General features: G+C 41.6%; 1 protein-coding gene and 1 long non-coding RNA gene across 20 annotated transcripts in view; one reads left to right on the top strand and one right to left on the bottom strand.

Moving 5' to 3' along the window:
- INPP4B (inositol polyphosphate-4-phosphatase type II B) overlaps positions 1-21,861 on the top strand; it is a 461,921-nt gene that overhangs the window by 322,518 nt on the left and 117,542 nt on the right. For all 19 annotated transcript variants that reach the window (XM_053253993.1, XM_053253999.1, XM_053254002.1 and 16 more), the window contains one exon: positions 20,838-21,015. In XM_053253993.1, coding sequence (XP_053109968.1) covers positions 20,838-21,015 — 178 coding nt within the window. The remainder of the gene's footprint in view (positions 1-20,837; positions 21,016-21,861) is intronic.
- Positions 16,590-20,861, bottom strand: LOC128326691 (uncharacterized). The gene is made up of 2 exons (XR_008308203.1): positions 20,705-20,861; positions 16,590-16,759 (listed from the first exon to the last, which is right to left on the bottom strand). It is a non-coding gene; the product is annotated as an uncharacterized LOC128326691 (long non-coding RNA).

The following is a 21,861-nucleotide window of genomic DNA, read 5'->3' as shown; positions in this document are numbered from 1 at the left end:
TCTTTTTTCTTTTTGCTTTCGGGGGCATTGTTGGACAGCCAGTGAGACACAGAGCACAGGAGGGCACTCCCCACCCCCATTTCTCCCACGTTCAGTCTGTTTTTTGTCCCATTTTCACCACTGTTTTTGCCCTTTTACCCTGCTGCCTTTCAACCTAACCCCCCCCCATTCCCATTACCCTAATGCCCCATAAGGGTTTGATGGCCACCCCAACCCCCACCCATGGAACGGAACCCCTGCGGATAATGAGGTTCTTCTGCATATGCATTCTGAGGTCACCAGGGCAGCTCTGTCTGCCTGATTCTTTCAAAAAGGAATACTAATAATAATAATTAACAACAACAACAAGAAAGAACTCTGAGCCAGAGTGGTACAGTGGTTAGTGAACTGGACTAGACTGGGGAAATCCAAGTTCAAATCCCCATTCAGCCATGATACTCACTAGGTAACTCTGGGACAGTCACTTACCTCTCAGCATAACCTTTTTCATAGAGCTGTTGGGAAGCATATATGTAATCATGTGTACCACTCTGGGCTTCTTGGAGAAGCACAGGCTATGCATGTAAAAGTAAATCTATATAAGCCACAGGTAAAACAGAGACCAACTACAAAAGTGGAGGAAAAATGCATTCTATAGTTACAAGGACATGCCTGTTTCAAAAATGCACACATCAGTAAATAGGGTAAAAATCACAGGCTTTTAATGATGCTTGCTGCAGCTATGAACCATCACCTGTAATTTCGATGACACCATGGGAAGCAAAGATGCATGGGGACATCCTCTGCCTACTCCATGCCTGCTGAACAACTGGGTGCCAATCTCTGCCTGCCTTGGATGCCTACCACTTAGCCTGGGTGTCCATCCCAGCAAGCAACAATTTTTTTTTAGAGAGATCACTTCCTTAATCCTTGCCCAGTGAACCATAACCCCCAGTGGACTTATTAATGTTACAACTACTGCCCACAGTCCAGAGAAAAACCTGGCTAGTTCTCTGCATAGCAAGTGGATTTTTAAAATTATTTTGCTTCCAACAGAATCAATTCCTTCTCTACATACACCACATCTACATGGAAAGCCACTTCTGCAGTTATTTGAAAAGTAATTTGTACTCTGAAATCCATGCATATGCCCTAAAATAACTTCCTGGCTCTTATGCCAGTTTCTAATCCAATTAGTCCAGTCTTACAGTTTGCTGTTCCTTCCAATGTTTTAAAGCATGTCGTTTTGGGAATGGGCTGTAATACTTTGCATACTGATCAGATCAGGGAGCAAGGGAGAGAAAGCAGAGGTTGCCATTCTCCCCTCCAAACTAACACAAATGAAGAAGCCAGCCAAAGATCAGACGTACCAACAGCCAGCCCGCCTGCCTGCCTGCTCGCTAACCAACATGGTTAAATGATTGGATTATTCTGAGTAACTAAAATAAAAAGGTTTCCCTACTCTCTGGGCACTCTGATTGGCTGTCTGAGGAGTCAATTAGCCTCATCCCTCTCTGGTTTATTGGGCAGTCCTAGGACCGCTGACTTTTTAAATACAAAAGTGAACATGCTTATTTGCTCCTGCCTTACTATTATTTTAAAAGATCTGGGGCTTTTCATTTGTTCTGTGCTACCCATTACCCATCTTCACAACTCTTAGAGTAGCAGTAGACTTCAGGCAAGAGCAGCAGGGAACAACAGAGGGAGGCAGTAGGCACACAAAATGGAGGCTGAGACAAATATGGCTGACTGACAAAATTAAGATGAGCAGTGCACACTTTGCTGCACCTCTGCAGCATTAGTGGGGGTGTCCACTAATATTTACATCCTCGATGCCTAAGGTAGCTCACAACAGTTGCATTAAAACAACAGATAAGCAATAAAAGTATAATCCATAGCTTTAACAGGAAATGAAAACAGAAAACCACATAAAAAGAATCAATGCAGGTTTGAAGCTGTTTTTAATAAATACATTCTTAGCATTGAATTTGATATCTTTATCACGGTACTTGACCAGATTTCAACAATAGAGTACAAAGTTAACGTTCAGTGCAGTTGATACAACCTGTCATATATCACAGTTACATTTAGGTAGAAGAAGTTTACCCAAATCAGGAGTATATCCTTACCTACCTGATGGGGGAGCCTTCACCATTGTTTGACGAATCTTGTATGCAATAGCACAAAATTTAGCGACACAAGAGTTAACAAATACTGTTTTGTCTGCAAGAAGATAGGTTACATAAAAGTCTGTTGGTTTTCTCTGTAAGTTCTCTAAAAGGGGTGAAATCAGTTTGCTACATGGAGTGCTATAAATTGTTGTGCTGATAACTATAAATTGAGTATTGGACTAGGCAGGGGCGTAGCAAGGTTGGAGTGGGCCCAGAGATGAGATTTTAAAATGGGCCCCCCCTCAAAGTCCAGGGCCTCCGCACACCCCAGGCCCCCAAGGATTTAAGTCTGATATTTCAAAATAAGTATGCTGCCTAGAAATACATTTCACTGAATACACACACTTCACAATATATAGTAATAGACATTGCGTAATATATATTTGTGCTACTTTTAATGCCTAGAACACACTAGAAACACTAATTATTAAAATGGGACCCTCGCTGCAGATTAGCAAAGGAGACTTTCAACTATGCAGTGTGAACCTATGTATGTTTTCTAAGAATTCTGAACAAATTCAGTAAAGTTTGATTCCAGGAGGTTTTTCACAGGAGGCTTTTAAAGCCCTTTAACACACATCTCCTCTGGAATGGGGGTGCTGCATTCACATGTTGGCCAGATTGACCCTGAAGTCCCTGCGAGTTATTGGGCAGCAGTTCACACACAAGAAAAATAAAATAAAAGCACCACACATGCTTCACAGTTCTCACTCAGACTTTCTGGGTTGCAAAACAACTTGAACATAAGTGCATTTATAAATGAACTAGTATCTTTCGGCCCGTTGAAATAACGAGCGCTAGTAGCCTTCTCCGCCCTCCTCCGCCGCCTCCTTCCGCCCAGGCCTTCTGCCTCCCGCTGTGGTTTTGGGTGGGGGGGGCCGCACTTCTCCTCGGATGGAGAGATCGGGGAAGGCAGGCAGGCAGGAAGGACAGGAGGCAGCGCTTGTCAAGTAAGCGGATGGCCGCTGGGGTCAAGGAAGCAGCGCGGCGGTGGCAGGGCGATGGAAAGAGAGAGAGAAGAGAAGCAGCTCAGAGATGGGGAAGGAAGAGGAGGAGAAGCCGGCCAGGGCTTTGAGGGAAGGGAAAAGGCGATGGCAGTCAGAACGTCAAGCCCCGCGGCTGCTTCCCTGCCCGCCAGCCAACGGCTCTAACGGCTGTCAGCCTCCCCGGGAGAACCTGGCCAGAGCATGTGGGGCCCACTTGGGTCCGGCACAGCGCGGAGAGAGGCTGCCGCTGTCAGGCGCAGCGAGTGAACTCCAGCAAAGGGAGCCGAGTCCACTGCTCAGACGCAGCTTCCTTTCTTTCTCCTCCCCCTCCCTCCGTCTCTGGCGGGGCCAAGTGCGGCCGCCGCTGCCAGCGGGCCAGGCCCAGTCCTCTCGCCGCAGCTGCCGCCACCATCGGCCCCAGTCGCCCCGCTGCGGGCACTGCCGCCAGCGAGCCCAGTCTCCCCACCGGTGACCGCCAGCGGGCTCAGTTCCCCTGCCGCAGCCACCACCGCCAGCGGGCCCAGTCTCCCCGCCGCGGCCACTCGGCCGTACCGTGTTCTCTGGCCGAGGCCACGGCTCCACCACCACCTCGGCCAGCTTCCCCCACCGCCTCCTCCTCCTCCCGCCCGGCTTCGGTGGCGGCCGCTTCTCCTCGGCCCACCGCTTCTCCTCCAACCGCCCAACATGGCCGCCTGGTGCCTGCAGTCATGTCTCCCTTGGCTGTTCTGGGCATGCGCGCCGCGCATGCCCAGAACAGCCGAGAGAGACACGGGCGCAGACACCAGAGACACGGGCGCACACTCAAGGGCTTTATAATACAGGATGGATGAATGAATAAAATAAATATAATATTGTTTGTTCCAGAAGTTTTTATAATTTTCTGCCATGAAACAAGCCACTTATAGGACTTTCTAGATAGTTTTTTAAGCCAGCAAATTTTCCAAACTGTTTTAAATTAAATATTCAGAGACTTCTCAGTCTCTCCCCCCGCCCCCATATCAAAGCCCTATGGCAAGCAGATCCCTACATATCCGGGAGGGGGGGGCAGGTTTGACCAGAAAGTGGAGTTCACATTCTACCTGGCAAATGCTGGGCTAGGCAGAGGGCTGTAGGGGCCACTCTGCCTGCCTGCTTCCTTCCTTCCTTCCTTGGGGCCTCCCTGCAAGCCTACTCCAGTTCAGGCTTCACTGAGGCCTGCACAGAGGCCTCCCTGGAAGCCTCACCCACCCACTGATCAGCTGAGAGGTGGAGAGAAAAGGAGCTCTTTGCAGCTTACCTGCTGCTTAGATTGCCTGGCCGGCCAGGAGGACAAGCAGGAGAGAGGGCGAACAGGGCAAGTGGCTGAGGAGACTTGGGACTGGGCAGGGGGCAATGGAGAGTCATGTGAAGTGTCTCGGGGGGGGGGCCAAGGCAGTGGGGCCCCCAGACAACTGTCTCCCCTTGCCTAATGGTAGTTCCGCCCATGCGACTAGGACCGGGAAGACCTGAGTTCGAATTCCCGTTCAACCATAAAACTCACTGGGTTACTCTGGGCCAGTCATGTATCTCTCAGTCTAACCTATCTCACAGGGTTGTTGTGAAGATAAAATAACCATGTACACCACTTTGAGCTCCTCAGAGGAAAAGCAGGATATAAGTAAAAATTAAAAAATAAAAATAAAATTTACAATGAAGCAAAATTTGAGCCAAATTTACAACTTTGTCTGATCCGCAAGAACGCTTGTGCAGGTAATAGGCTATGTTTATATCTCTCCTCCAGGTGATAGGCTATGTTTATATCTCCCCTCCAAGCAAGCTGATGGAAAAATATTGTAACAACACCACCAAAACATTGGTGAATTCTCTCCAATAGGTTGGACATGTCAGATTATAAAAATAACTTGCCAGAGCTAAAATTGAGGTGATCCACCAATTCTTAATATAATTAGGAAGTTTACTTCTTGTGATTCAGTATCTAAAGACATTGTTCTAGAATTCTGTTGGCTTGATCAGGGGCAACCCCATGGCAATTAAAGATTTAGAAGAGAGTCCGATTGTCTGGAATTTTCCCATTAACTTGGATAACCACTTAGAGTGGGTCTGATCCTCCAGAACTAGATGGGGGTTTTAGCATCAGAAGCAATAGACAGATGGTTCAAGTTGAATTTCCTGTGACAGGAAACCCACACCCCTTCAAACACAGGTGGGACACACAGGAGGATCTACTGCAAAAAGGTGGCAGGTTCACATGTGGGGAAGCAGTCCTTCAAGTTTTTTGAACCCAAGCTGTTAAGGGCTTTTAAGGACATGACTAGCATCTTAAATTGAGCTCAGAAAAATTCAGGGCAGTTGAAGCAGTATCACTGACACATTGTCCAATTGATATAGTGCTTTACTAGATGGAAAGCTTTGAAATGTAGGGAGCACATATTGCTCTTATCAGTCCCATAACTTCTGTGCTGCTGGGGGCACCATCAGCATGATCTGCATGAAATACTCTCCACATTTTCTTTTTTGGAAACATTTCTTTAGCTTTGTAGTGAAGTTCCTACTTATGCAAAACTTGTATGTATAACTTTTTATTAAGATGATTGTGCTTTAACATGAGTTCATTTAGGGTGATGTTTTCATAGGATTAAATGTTTAAAAATACAGACTTTTGCTGTCATGACCATTAACATCACTGCAAGTATGCACATAAGAATTATTTGTTAATCTAATTGAGAACAGATAATCCTCATTAAAATGAACACACAAAAGTGATAGTAATTAATTAAAAATTGTCATTCATTCCAGACAGTCACAGATTGACAGCATCTTTGAGGACGATGACATACCATCAGTTTAATTAGCTTCTGTTGCCTAGTAGCTGTTACTGTTGATAAAACAACTACAACAAATGGTCTGCATAACTGAAAAACACTGGTAGTGTTTGATCAAGTGTTCTAGCTATTAACTAAACTGTCAAGTATCACTGCTGGTACTTCAGGACACAATTGCAATACCAGAATACAGTTTATTTTTGAAGTATAGATTCTAACAATGGTTAGGACAAGTTTGCTGATATTCTTGTAATTTTAGTTTAAATTTAATCTTGGGGGAAACGATCACAATTGCATGTTATGCAATGGAATGAAGGAGATAAAAAATTATTAGAGCAATGTCTGCTGAGTACTGTACAGAAGCAGAATTTCACAAATTTGTAAGGTTCTAAACCTTGCACTCCCTTGTAGCTGCTTTCTACCAGTTTTCTTTCACTTCTTTTTCCCCTTTCTTTCTTCTCCAGCTGATGAAATGATTCAAGGAAAACTCTCTGAAGAGCCATGTCCTAATTTCTTTTTGAAATATATATTACATTCCTCTTAGAACTTTTTTCTGCAGAGAACAGAACAGTCCTAATATACATATGCATTAATATTCTGCATGAAATGTGTAATGTGTAACCTAACAAAGATAGTTCCAAAGACTGCTTTGGTTCAAAACAGGACTGTAACCAGCCTCAAAATGAGGAGGAGGGCAGGTAGCAGAAGTCAGGAGAGGCAGGTTATAAAATGTTCAGTGAAAACAGTCAGTGAGGCTGGGGGAAAAAGAAATTTTTTTGGTGTGGCAGGTACACATCATGCCACCAGCTGGCTACAGGCCTGGTTCAAAATGAAGAAAATTAATTTCATTGTGGCAATGACAACTTTTTTTTAATCTGTGCATGTTTATTTAGCAGCCCAAAGATGCTTTGAGGCCACTTAGCACTGTCCTGGGCTAATGTTTACAATTTAAATGTTCTGTTTTACAGAGAGGGATCACCTCTCTGAGGCCTGGATTGCAGGAAGAGTGACACCTTGAGATATCAGGCAGAATATAATGTGAATAGATTAAAAAGTGGTAGTTTCCTTAAACAGTAATTGAAGTGAAATTCTAAATAGAAAAAGAAAAATTGCTGCTTAGATAAACTGCTTAGTCGCTCTCGCTCTCCCTTCCTTCCTCCCTCCCTCTCTCTCTCTCTCTCTTTCACACACACACACACACACACACACACACACTCTTTTGACATCAGTGTTCTAGCATGACTCTGCCCAAATCAAATTTTGTAATTCGATTTGAGCTTGAATCAAATAGCAAAAACTTGAATTAATTCGTCAAAGTTTGGCCAGCTGTCTCGATGAATCAACCTCAAATCGATTCAAGTGATTCGAGCACCATTTTGAGGCCCATTTTTCTGGGGAGAGCTGGAAAAACAGGCCTCAATATAGCACTGTTTTTCCAGGGAGTGCTGGTCTACCAATTGTGATTGGCAGATAGACCAGCCCTCCGCTCCATATTTAGCACATCTGCCCACCTCAGAAGACTAGTTTACAGGATAGACCGGTCCGAGGCAGGCAGATGCGCTAATTCCAGAGTGGAGGGCTGGTCTACCCTCTGACTCCAATTGGTAGACCAACTCTCATTGGACCATTAGGCCTCAAAATGGTGCTCAAATCACCTGAATGGGGGGGTTTCTCTTTGACCCCAAATCTAGCCCTTTATTTTGCTTCAATTTGAGGTTGAATCCCCGAATCACCTGTGATTCAACCCAAATTGATTCAAGGTGGAAACAAATTGCACATCTCTATGTTCTGATGTTTGGTTTTTAGAAAATATATTATTTATATCAGGAATGAAAAAACAGAAAAAAGTCAGTAACAAATGTTCCTGAATCTTATTTTTATCTCTTGTATAAATATTAAGGCATTATTAAAATATTGGCTTACTAAGAAGAGTTTCTGCTTTCAATGACTGCCCTAATTTAATTTCAGCCCATAAGTTTAATAGAATTGGTTGAAATTATAACTGACATCAAGTATATTCTTCAGCAAACATAATGCACAAAATAAGACTTGTATTCTCCTTGAATGTTATCACAAACATTTAATTTAAAAACAAAAACAATCCTCTAAAACTGCAGACCTGTACACACCTTCTCAGTTGTAAGTTCCCTTGAACTTAGAAGATTTAATTATGAGTAAAGGATTGATGATGACGGATATTTTTATTGAGCTTCATGAAAAATTAAAATTACATGTTCATTGGTTTCAAATTCTGTGAACATGTAATTTTAAACAGGATTAAAACTGACATACAGTTTTCCAGAATATTCCTGTCTCATCTCTCCTCGATTCTCATTTGGCCAGTTTGGATGTTACATTTGCTAACCCATCCTCATCACATGTGTGCAGAGCATGGGTGCACATGAAGTACTTTAAAGTATTTTATTCACATGTTGAGGGACGTTTCCCTGAAGAGTCCCTTACACTATTAGGCAGTGACATGACAGAAGAGGGGAGATGTCACCCCCAGTCTCTTCCCCCCATGCAATTAGGATGGGCTTGTGGATGTATTTTCTGAACCAGCTAATTGGATGAAAGTATTATTACAATCTCATCATCATGGGGTTTTGCAGTCCATTCCATGCATGTTTATTTGGAGCAAGTCCCAACGTGTTCAGTGCAGCTGACTCCCTAGTAAGTGCATTTAGGATTGCACTGTTAAGTCTATTTTCTCAAACTGTTTGTTATATAAATTTCTGAATCTTCCTAGCCCTAGACTTAATAGTGTTTGTACAGAAACAATATATACATCTGATAGAAATACGGAGTTTATCTAAAAGGCAGGAAGAGGCTGGTAGGAAATGTCCAGGCCAGGCTGCCCTTGTACTGGAGCTAGAAAATGTTAAATGAGTGAAACTCCATCAGATTCTTCTAACAAAATGCTGAACAGGGTTGTTAGGACATCATGCCTCAGACTTGCATGCTCCCTCCTTGACTTGCATGTCGCAGTTAGTAACGTCCCGTCCATTTTTGTGGCAGACCATAGGATTGTTTCAGACATCAAGCATAATCATGGCTTATTTTAACTAAAGTTTATTTAACAATCCTGGATTGGCACCATAGATAGTCACCAGATCTTGGTTGTTTTATCCATATGTGGTTGGTTTGCATCTCATCCCTTCTTCTTATCTCCTGTAATCTTAGTTAGTCAGTATATTTGTATACTGCTCCAAACTCACATCTCTTGGCAGTTTACAACAAACATAAAACAAATTAAAACATAAATTTAAAATATGAAAACCACAATTCTAGTTAAAAAACTTCAGTGAATAAATGACTCTTTTTAAAAGCTGTCAGAGATTAGGTGGCTCTTATTTCAACAGGGGGCGCATTCCAAAGCCTCAGGGCAGCAACAGAGGAGGCCCGTCCCTGAGTAACCACCAGAAAAGCCAGTGGGACCTGCAGCTGGACCTATCTGGATGATCCCAATGGGCATGGGGCTCAGAGGAAGAAAACATTCTCTTAAATTTAGGTTTGCCTGTCTCTATACACAAGCCCTGTGATGATGGAGTTACTGAAACAATCCAAAATTAAGTCATGATTACAGGTTCAACCTTCACTCAGGACCATGGTGAGGACAAAACAGATCAACTTCAAATCTTGGGTTCAGATTGTGGTTTGACTACTTTAAAAAACGGCACTTTTGTGGGCTGATACAGGTTCAAACATACAAACTAACCACAGTTAGATGAAATAAACCACAGTTTTGCATAATGTCTGAACCCACCCATAATTTACCGTTTTGTACAATTAAGTAAAGTTGGCTAAAAACAAGGAGTGGGAATTGTTAATGAGCAAAAGAAAGGAAGGAGTGTTTGAGTCTGAAGCTCATGCCTACTTTTTCTTGTAATTCCATAACATATCATTTGATTTGGAATTACATCTGAATAGCCCATATGTTTTGTTGGACCATGCTCAATGGAAGTTCTAAAATTAAACATATTAGTTTCATGTGTTGCCTAATCTACATTGCACAAATCATTTTGAAACTTCATATGATCATTGAATTGCTTTATTTTGATAAATAAACAGCTGTAATATTCAAGCCATATGCCTTGAGGTTGCTTTTTTCATTTTTAAAAGGATTAACACAGTTTTTAGAAGAAAAATGCTGTGGCATGTAGGAATCTGACTGATTTATTATGGTGTGAGGCTTTGTTGGCAACAGCCTTCAAAAAATATACACAAACAACATACAGTAAATTGTCCAGGCTTGGTCTTAATTTGTTCTGCAGCACTAGGTTGTTTCATCTTCTCGTAAATGGAAAGATTAGTCTTTGTGCTAAAGTGGATGGCAGCCTAGATTATTATTTTTAAGGCCACATTGTGCAGCAACATGTTGCTAGATGGGCTGTAAGTTAAACTGATGCAGCTTTTCAGTGCTTAAAATGTCCATAAATCACTTTCCAAATAGACCAAAGACTTTTTCTTCTCATTCAGAAGATAATCAGATGAGATGTGTTTCATCAAAACACATAGGCTTATCATTATGAGGTTTTTAATGCCCCATTACAACCCATCACGGAACACAAAAGTGTCCCTGAGGGTTATTACAAGAATTTAAGACAGAGCAAATGGACAGGGTGTTCAGCATTGACTTGAGTTCGAGTTCCACTTTTGCCATTTCAGGCAAGTCATTCAAATGCTTCCTCAAAAGCCACTAGATGTCAGTCAGTTCCCTTTTTTTTAATGGCAATGGAAATGATTTTCCTTACAGGGTTGTTAAAGAACAAATGAGACAGATTAATGTCTTATTTTTAATTATTGCTGTAAGCTTTGATTAGTTTAATTAGATTAATCAACTAAAGTTTTGGGACCTTCATACTGACGACAAAATTTAACCAAGAGCGTTTTATTTTGTCAGGCTCATTTGTTTTTGATATTCTATTAAAATAGATAATGAAATAAAATTCTAAGTAGGGGGGGCTTTCCTTTTACCAATGAGTGGTAGTAGTTTTCTTTCATTATTATAAAAAATATGTCTATGTTGAGTTTGTGGGGCTAGTAAAATTATTTGTTGGCAAACTTAATTGTAATGCAATTTTCACACATTAAGGCAGCAATCCTAAACCTATATACAGTACTATTCATTTATTTAAAATATTTATACCCTGCCCCAATGGTGCAGTATTGCTTGCGGCAGTTCACAAATTTAGTAAAACAGATAAAATTATATATATATAATTTTAAATATATATATAATTTTAAAAATTAACTGAAAAAGACCCCATTAAAACTAAACCTTGGGTTAGGGCAGTATAAAAATGTGCTAAATAAATAAATAATAAAATAAACTGAAATGCTACAAGTTAGAAAGTTATAGGTAAAACCCACCAGATATGAGTAACAGATAAAACATTTAAAAGCCTATCTAAAAATATAGGCTAATGGGTTTTTTTTTAAATGCTGTGGGGAGGGAGCATAGCAAAGCTCTTCTGGGAAAGCATTCTGAAACTGAGGGGCCATAACCAAGAAGGCTCTGTCTTTAGTCCCTGCCAATCAGAATTCCATTAGTGGCAGGGCCATGAACAGGGCCTGAGATGGAGGGCCCCAGCAGGTTCGTAAGAGTGAATGTTTTCCAACAAATACCCCAGCCCCAAGCTGTATAGGCCTTTAAAGGTCAAGACCAGCACTAATCCAGCCTGAAAGCAAACTGGTAACCAGTGAAACTGCTACAGGATAGGTATAACATTTGTGAAGAGACTCGTGTCTACAAGCATCTTTACAATAATGTTCAGCTGAAGTTACTCTTTATTGAAGTGTAAATTACATAGAACTCAGTAGAACATCTGAGTAAAAATTCATAGGATTGTAATGTGAAAGTTCCTTCTGAGTGATAAATATATTCTGTGATTTGTATTTTTCAGTGGTTTCAAGGAAATCATTGGAAAATTTGAATTTCAAAACAAGGAAAATTTTGAAAAATGTCTAAATTGTAAGCAGGTCTTGCTTAAGACACAACCTAAGAGTGCAGTATAACCCTAAATTTCAAACCAACTCCCTTTCTCCCTGTACTAATGTCGGCAACCTCAACAAGGTTTCACTCTCCCTTAAGGATCTGGTTTGCAGTCTGGGAGTGCTGCTTGATCCAGCTTGGACGCAAGCACTTGCAGCACCTTTTCCTACGTTGACCTGGTATGCCAACTACATCCCTTCCTGGAGATAGATGATCTGGCCCCAGTTAGCCATGCTTTTTTGATGTCTAGGCTAGATTACTACGTAGGGATGTCCTTGAAAAGCATTTAGAAATTACAACTGGTTTAAAATACATCAGCCAGACTGTTGAACGTAACAGTCTGTCAAAATTGTACCAAGCAGTTTTTAAAAGAGCTTCACTAGTTGGCAATCTTTCCAGGTCCAATTTAACTGCTGGTTTTAACCTTTAAAGCCCTAAATTGTTTGGGGCCAAGGTATCTGAAGTCCTAGGTGTCTGTTCTCATATGTACCTGCCCATTAGTAAAGATAGTTTCTTCTCCAAATGTATCTGCCTTCTGAGGAGAAGCAGGTAGTAACCAGACAGAGGCTTTTTCACTTGTAGGATGTAAACTGTGGAATTGCCCTCCAAGACATGTGCACCTGTGACATGTTTCTGGTCTTACAAAGTGCTTCCAGAGAATGAACAGTGCTCAGAAGTCATAGTCCCATGGCACAAAAGTGTGCTTCTCAGGAAGACTGGGGGAGTTGCATGTGGGTTCCTGGCATGTCCCCACCAAAACTTCATACACTCATGCTTCACTAATCAGGATGTCAACCATTGTTTTTATTTGTTGCATTGCTTTCATTAGTGTGTGAATGTTTTTCATAAATAGAATTGTTAGCCTTCTTGAGCCTCTGTACAAAGGTGGTATTGATCCTCAAAATAACATTTATCCCTGACAAATGCAAACTTTGGATGTGATGATTTTGGACATCATTTTCCCATGCCCAAGATCTTACCCAATCCCACTCCTTCTTTTTAAACATTTAGAGTGCCCCGCCTTCCTCTTTGTATTGGCTTCTAAAATTCTACATCCTGTCCACCACCTGTTTTAACTTTTTTTTTTAATGAAGACTAGCTAGAAGACCTTTGATGCCTTTCCCATCACCCACCCTGGTCCTCCCCTGCAGCTGTTTCAGAATACCTCTGCTAACTCATATTTATTATTCATTATTTATTTATTTAATGTCTATACCACCTGACTCCAAAGGCTCTAGGCGGTTTCCTTTGGATCACAATAATCATGCCATTCCTCCTAAAGTAATTGGACTGATTTCCTGACACATTCTGTACCAAGTTGAAGTTGCTTTAAAGCTGTCTATTTTTGTTGCTGCTGATGGCCCAGTTCATAGTTTCTGCGGTAGCCATCAATAGATGTTTCCCACATAAGACTCTCCTAATAATGCATTCTGTACTGTGTCTAGCACATCTTGGCTCTAAATAATGTTTTGGTAGTACTCATTAATGCATCTACTTCAGATGATGAAACCGATGGCCAGAATGATCCACTGTGAACATCCCAAAAGCTTCAAACAACCATTTACATCCTCTCCTGCTGGTTTGTAGGCTTTATTTGCTGCTAAAAAGCAAAACAACCTGCTTCTCATTGTCCTCCTCACCAAACCTTCCAAGCAACCTTAAATACCCTCATTCTACTTTTCTCCAGAGGCTCCCGGAGGACATCCCTCTCCCTCTCCCTCAGAGCAATAGTCAGGATCAAACTTGAAGACTCCTCCGGGGGAGGGATTGCCCTGCCTTCCAGACCAGAACTGCCTAGCAAACAAGGCAGTAGGGGTTTTTGCAGAGCTCTACTGAGCCCTATGGTTTTCTCTGTTGTTGTTTTTTCTCTTCCTGCCCTGGCCCCGCTCCAATGCCCACCAGTCACTACTGCTTCTCCCCTTCCAGGAACAGATCACCCTAAGATACCAGCATCAGATTTCTGTGACAAGAGCACTACATTCATCTCTGGTCTAGTGCCTGAAAGAGGGTCGGCTGCTGGAGGTCACCAGCCTTCAGTTGCCAGACCACTAGATGATCACCATAAACACCAGTCTGACCAGGAGGGGAGCACACATGGGAGACAGGACTGCGCAGGGAGTTTGGTCTGTGGAAAAGTCCAAAAGAAGCATCAATTGGTTGTTTGCGAGTTGTGCAGATGGCACTGCTAGCATTCGAGACAGCAGTTCAGGGACGTCACATTCTGATCAGAACCAACAATATGTCTGCGAAGGCATACGTGAACGAACAGAGAGGTACAAAGTCTGAGGTCCTGAACAGGGAGGCCCATTTGCTGCTACTCTGGGCAGAACGTCTACTATAAATCAGAGCAGAACACGTAGAGGAAATATCCAATGTGTTGGTGGATTTGACTCAGCTGGAATTCAATGGTGGAGTCGGATTGGACATTATATCTGGAGTTGTTCTGGCAAATGGTCCATCGCTTCGGTCTACCAAAGTTTAATATGTTTGTCATGAGTGAAAACGCACACCTGGACCTTTTTTCACACACCTCTCATGCCCTTAGAGTCTGCGAATTGATGCATTGTCTCTTCCTTGGCTACAGGGATTTCTGTATGTCTTTCCACCAGTTCCTCTTCTTCCAAGGATGCTACAGACCATACAGGCAGAGCAGGCCGAGGTGGTTCTGATCACTCATTATTGGCCTCGTCCTGTGGTTTGTGGATCTCTTGCCCCTAGCAGGCCACACCTAGTGGCGGATTCCTGCACATCCAGATCTGCTGACCCAGGGGGTGGCAGTACACCCTCAACTGGACATTTTCCACCTCACAGCCTAGCAGTAGGACCGGTCACACTGTGGAGGTCCAGGACATCCTAGGGTTTTTACAATCTGGCCTCGACAAGGGATTGAGCTCTAGCAACCTTAGACATCAGGTTGCTGTGCTCAATCGTATTCGGACACCAGGGAGCAGCGTAGGATTTGCTCACATCCTCATGTTGGGCATTTCCTCAAGGGGGCTGCCTTGCTCCCCCCCCCCCCCGCATGGTCCACCAGTTCTCTACTTGGAATGCTCTCCAATCTTATGTCACCACCCTTTGAGCCTATGGCCACTTGTAATCTTTGGGTATTGACCCTTAAGTCTGTTTTCCTCATCACCATCAAGTCCACGCACAGGGTTTCCGAGCTCAGCGTCTTGTCAGCCAACCTGGATTTGTCTGTTTTTCATAAGGGCAAAGGTCATTTTACATGCTGATCCCTCCTTTGTTCCGAAAGTTAATTCTCTTTTTCACTGGTCTCAGAAGTTGAGACCTACAAATCCTATTCCTCCACAGGAACGCAGGTGGCATTCCCTAGATATCTGGAGAGCGCTTTGGTTCTGCCTTGATTGTATGGCTATGCTACATAAAATTGAGTCTTTTTCTTGCTTTCAAGGACAGTTCTCGGCGGGAGAAGTGTCTTCAGCAGCCACTTCTAGGTGGCTCAGGGAATGCATCTCGCAGACCTAAAAGAGTTTGGGAAAGGTCCCTCCCACGGGCATTACAGACCATTCCTTGTGAGGAGAGGCTACTTCTACCATGGCAAAGGGCAATTTTCCCATGGCAGAGGTCTGTAGGGTGGCCACCTGGGCCTCCATTCATTCCCTCTCTAAACATTACAAAATTGATGGGTTTTTGTCATCCGATGCTGCCTTTGGCAGATGGAATTTGCAGAAGATGCTTTCTCAGTGACATGCATTACCTCCCTGCCTTGGGATGACACTGCTGTTCTAGATCCCATACATGGTGTGCGTTCCAGAAAGGGAAATTCTTTCTGTGAATTCTGGCACTCTGAGACTCCCGGAGGGAATTAGGCCCACCCTAGTTCAGTACCTGGAACTAGTTGTTCCTAGTTTCCTTCTAGTTTTTTGTTTTTACTAAGGCTTCTGCCTTCGCCGCAGATGTGGGAGCAGTAGGTAGGGCTTTCTGGGGTTTTTCCCTCTGTTACCCTTCTCTCTTCATCCTCCTCTCCCTCATTCTTGTTGGATTGTACTCCACCTACTGGTGGTTCAGTTTTTGTTCTAGGTACTGAGTTCTTGGATTAGTTTCTTTTTCTACAGTGGATGGTAAGGGGTGCCTCTGCTTTTCCAGTCTGGTCTGGGGAAGGCAGAGTGGCACCTTCCCCGGAGAAGTCTTCAAGTTTGGCCCTGCCTATCGCTCTGAGGGAGGGGCCTAACCCATACATGGAATGCCCTCCAGGAATCTCAGAGAGCCGGAATTCACAATAAGAATTTCCCTTTCCACTGTAGCCTCATAGTAGTTGGGAAACCCCATTGGATTTGTGACAATTCTGGATCACTGATACAGTAAAGGATTATGGTCCCATTTTCTTGCCACTGCCAGGACAACACTGTGCTGGCCATTGTTACTATGCTGCTCCTTACCTGACAACTGGTAAGCCATACTCCTGAAAGCCCATACACTAGGGCTGTGCCCTTTACAACTATTTTTGAGTTTGGGGGAGAAAGGTTAGGAGAGGCTTATTGCACAATGCAGAATGTGTATCCCTATTAAGATGCAGTTTTCAATACATGCAAAGTCTGCGTATGGTGTGTAAACTGTAATTTACTTCAAACCTTGCTTTCGGATTATGGTTTATTTCTAATAAATAGACTAGAATAAATCAAGATTACTCCGAATATAGCAATTGATCTTGGTTTATTTTAACCTATATTGGAAGTAGATGCTCATGCGGGCATGGAGGAAGTTGTACGCAGTCCTGAGGTGTTCCGCTATAGAGAATCAACCAGTTCAAATCTTTGGTTCACAGAGGTTCAGGGATGTTGTGCACAGGCAGACTAACCAAGGTTTCTGTGAGTAAGTAAATAATGTATTGTTTATAACCAAAGGTCACTACAATCAAAGACACAATTACAAATAAAATATGCATCTCAGCTAAGAAAGAAAAAGGAAGCTGTACAAATGGTTTGGATGAATAACTGTATGTGCATTCATTTTAAAAGTGAACTTGGTACAGGCCCCTAAAATGCAGGGTACAAATAGGAAGTGTGGTGTTGTACATATGTTGAGCATAATGTGTGAACAACTGATCACGCTTTATAACATATAAGTAGTTAGAAAAACCAAGATTGGTCAGTTTGGATTTCATTATCGTTCTTGATTTAATTTAATCTAAATCAGAAGTAAATGCTCATGTGGGCAGGGTGGGCATACTCCTGAGGCTTGAGAACATCGTGTGGAGGCAGGATATAGCTGAGGTTCCACATGACATCTGAACCAGCCAGTGTCTGAATGGGGCCTGTGTGTTCATATCCTAGAGATGCTGATCTTTTCTGCATGAAATAACTATTGTAAGAAACTTTACCAGATGGTAACAATCTTAACTCATTTACAAGAATTACTCACTTAACAGCAGGAATGGAATTATAGCATGCTGTCATTAAACACCAGGCATTTAACTTCAGTTCTTAATAAATTAGAAATGTTGTGAGTAGAAGGTTACTCAGTAATACTATCCACTTATTTAAATTATTCTATGTCATATAGTCCTATATTTTTAGTTTTACAATATTTTTAGTTTTACAATATAACTGTTATCCCAAACTAAGGATTGCATTAAACTAAAAGTAATTTAACAAGCAAAATGGTTATTTAAAAGTATGTGCATATATTAGACTGACAGTACAAGCATGTTAACTCCAAAAGGAGAAACACACACACTTTAATCCAGAAGACATAATTATAGAATCGGCATGCTTGCATGCACGAGCACACACACACCTACACCTTTACACCTTTACCCCTGCTAACTTGGCAAAGAGGCACCTTTTAATGTGGTGATTCTCTTTATTTAGCAAGGGGAGAGTAACTGGCCCTATCCACCCCCAGCACAGTACCTCCAGTGACTGTTGCTGGTGTCTGTCTTGTGTTTCTTTTTAGATTGTGAGCCCTTTGGGGGCAGCGATCCATCTTATTTATTTATTATTTCTCTGTGTAATCCTCCCTGAGCTATTTTTGGAAGGGTGGTATAGAAATTGAATGGATGGATAAATAAATAAATAAGAATAAATAAAATAATGTAAGGGACATAACACTGTACGTAACAAGGGGTTTGTTTTGTTCTGATTTAGAAAAACAATGTGACTGACATATTATTCAGGAACAATGGCATTATGTTTGCCCTCAAATATATAGTTTTTCTCAGTGTATCTGTGCATTAAGCTATCACATTGGTATCCCTTTCAATGAAAGCCTTGTCCTTGTCAGTCAGCTTTACTCAGATCCTCATTCTACATTTACTCAGTAGTTCTGTTTGGAAACAGTAGTAATTGAAACTCTATTATCAAAAGGTGATGATAGAATTGATTTTTAAAGACCTTTAAAGAAATGATTTTTAAAGGTCTTTAAAGTACACAAGACCTTTGTCATATTTTTGAACATGCATCTGTAGTAGTGTAGTGTTAGTGTGTGTACATGTACACACAGTATATATTTTCATGGTATTTCATAAGTATATAGAAAACCCTTTATGTCTCTACATTAAAATTCTGAATGACCTATCTTAACATATGTATACTATACTTTTAGTCCACCTTTCAACATAGAGCTCAAGGTGGCATGCATGGCAGTCTGATCAGACCCAGACCTGAGCAAGTTTGCTGTATCATTTATTTTCACACCCTGTCAGAGAGCCTAGCCTTATGCCCTGTTGGGTCAGCAGAGATGCATTTAGTAGATGTGAAGATTGCTTCACCAACCAACTTAACAGAACTTGTGCCATCAGCCAGTCCGAGACATTGGGCTGGCACAGTCTGTATTAATGCTACTTTGCTGGCAAATGAAATGACTCTTTGTCACCTGGGCCTTGCAAAGAGTCTGTATTTACTAAGTGGATCTATACATGATTTCCCCCCCCCCTTTTGCATAGTTATAACTCAGATGGGGGTGGGGGTGGAGGTGTGTGTGTGTGTGTATGTGTGTGTATATATATAGTACATGTTCTTATATCTATCTATCTAGGAACACGTACTATAAGATTTATTTATTGGATTTATATACCGCCCAATATCAAAATCTCTAGGCAGTGTACAGAATTAAAACATAATATAAAATATAAAACATTTAAAATCCATAAAATGATCATAATAGATAAAAACACATTAAAATTCAAAGATTTGGGTATCAGTTGAAGGCCTGGGAAATAGGTTCATCTTCAGGGTCCTCCTAAAAACAAACGAGAAGGAGATGTTCTTTCTTCAGCAGGGAGTGGGTTCCAAAGCCCTGGGGCAGTCACAGAGAAGGCCCAGTTCCTATTAATATTATTTTTGTTATTATTATTTTACATTTTATATCCCGCTCTTCTTCCAAGGAGCCCAGAGTGGTGTACTACATACTTAAGTTTCTCCTCACAACAACCCTGTGAAGTAGGTCAGGCTGAGAGAGAAGTAACTGGCCCAGAGTCACCCAGCTAGTATCATGGCTGAATGGGGATTTGAACTCAGGTCTCCCCGGTCCTAGTCCAGCACTCTAACCACTACACCACGCTGGCTGACTCTTAATACTTTTTATCATGAGAATGTCACAGTACAAGTGGAAAGATTGTGGAATTTTAAGATAAATATATAAATTTGAATATATATGAAAGGAAATGGTACCACATGAAATATTAGTGCTGCCTCTTTTGGTATCAAACACATAGGATGAAAGCTTGCTTCAAGAAAACATTGTAATAAATAATATTACCGTAGTGAACCAATGCCTCTGGTAATCACTGGTGGTAATTATACTAATGTGTCTGAGTGAATTATAACTCCATGAATTTACTTGTACAGAAACATAGGTGTAATCGAAAGAGAAAAATTACTGGTCTCATATATGTCCTCACTATTAATGCATAATTACTGACTGACCAATGGCACAACTCCAGGTTTAAACCTCTTCCCCACTTCTTCAAGCGGCCTCCATCATCTTTGTTGTGGGATTTGTTTTACTGCTGCCTTTGTTGTCAATATCAGTAACATGAGTGAAGGGTCTCTGTGGTTAGAAATTAGGTTGTAGCTGTTAATGAGGATTCTGCCATGGATGCAGGGCTGCGGCTGGGGAAACAGATGCTCAGGAACCTAAACTGAATGTTGCCAAAGCAATTGTTCTGTTGCTTTCAAACAACTGCTTTGCTTAACAACCTCTACTGAAATGAAACTTCAGTGTGCATAAATTAACTGATCACACATTCGTCCTCTGCGGACTCCCACCACCTCCTTCCTCTCCTACCCACAGTGCCTCCTCGGTGTTGAATGTTAGTTTGCAAACTCCTCCTCGTTACTCTGTAAAACTCCTTGTTACTCTGTTAACAAACCATGCACATTGATGGCACTATGCACTTTTTGAAAACTATCTCATGGTCTCTTTAGAGAACTTATGAGACAGGTAATAAACTGGATTGAGCGGATAGAATGCTGTAGTTTAACAGTATGGAGGTGTGGAGATGAATGTTACTCCAGCCTGGTACAAATGGTTAAATGTGTCATTAGAGGCGATATAAACCTTTATTTTCTTCAAAATTGTAAAGAACCGGAACATGTCTCCTTTTTCTTATTTGGTTTGTTTTTTTCCATGGTACAACAGTTCATTTAAAGTGCTTCAGGGAATAATTAGTTTCAGCAATGCTGCCTGGAGTGTTAATCAAAGAAAAGGTTACTGTCTCTTACTGTTCCAGCAAGGTCTGTTTTCTAGCCCTTTAGCAAGTTGAGTTTTAAAATAATGCCCATAAAGATGTTACAGTAAAGTTTAGAATACCTTTCCATGTTAATGACAGAGCTGGTGAGAGTCTTCGCATACTGATAACGATTAGCCATCTGGTCCTTAAAAGTGGAAACAGGTTTTGACTATATTATTAAAAATTATTTTGTCTCTGCATTTCTTGCTGCAGTACTGGGTACCAATGTATTTACTATTCACCTGAAAACACAGCCAAGGCAAAAGAAGTTCTCAGTAACATCAATCATCTGCAACCTCTCATATCAAGCCATGCAGACCTGCTGCTTAATTCTGCAAGGCAGCATTTGCCAGACAGCTTGAAGAATTCCTTAAAGATGCTTTCAGAAACGGTAAGATTCAAAAATAGTCCCTGCAGTGGCAACTGGAACTACTAGTTCCCCAGCCTAGTACCTTTTTTGTCTGCATAAATGAACTTCCTTTGTATGAGGAAGATACGAAATGGTTTTGGTGCTTACAAGCTTCAGGATGTCGCCATAGGAAAAGGAATTTTTTTCCTACTCATATTTAAATATTCTCTTTGTTGAGAATACCTGTGGATTTAAAACTGAAGGAAGAAACATAGGTATCTAATTCTAATTTTACTGTGTATTTTATATATTGGCTGCAGAATCTTCATCATTTCTTTAGTACAATAAATGCTATTTTTTCTATGCATAATTCAGTGTATATGTCTACCTACACACTACCTAAATATTACTTTGGGAATAATTTATGTTGCTTTTTCTGGGTGATCTAGCATAACTATTAAAATGAAGGTGGGTTGGAGGCAGTGTTCCCTCACACGGTTTTTGATGTCCGCTCAGTTAATTTTAGATCCCACTCAGGTTTAAGGAAGGTCCCACTCTGAATGCATGTGCGCACACACGGCCTTGATACTGCCACCCAGAACAAAACTCATTCTGCACACAGATCAAAAAAATTAGAGAGAACACTGGTTGAAGGTTTAACCACAAGGTCAGGTTCTGGCTCTAACTTGCAAAAACCTCTTAAGTACTCTGCAAAATTGTTTTTGTATGTTTTTTAAAAACTGGCCTATTGATTGGACAACTTGTTGACATATTTTTGCAGTGACAGCACTGATAAAAAGCATTTACTGCCCTCAAAATTTTGCCTCCTTTTGGCCTAGTAGTAGCCAGTGGGGCAAATTGCAAAAGCCTTTGGAATGTTCTTTCAGC

This window comes from Hemicordylus capensis, chromosome 5 (genome assembly GCF_027244095.1).
Source record: "Hemicordylus capensis ecotype Gifberg chromosome 5, rHemCap1.1.pri, whole genome shotgun sequence".
Lineage (NCBI taxonomy): Eukaryota > Metazoa > Chordata > Lepidosauria > Squamata > Cordylidae > Hemicordylus > Hemicordylus capensis.
Note: the sequence above shows the minus strand (reverse complement) of the source record. Positions and strands in the feature narration are given on the sequence as shown.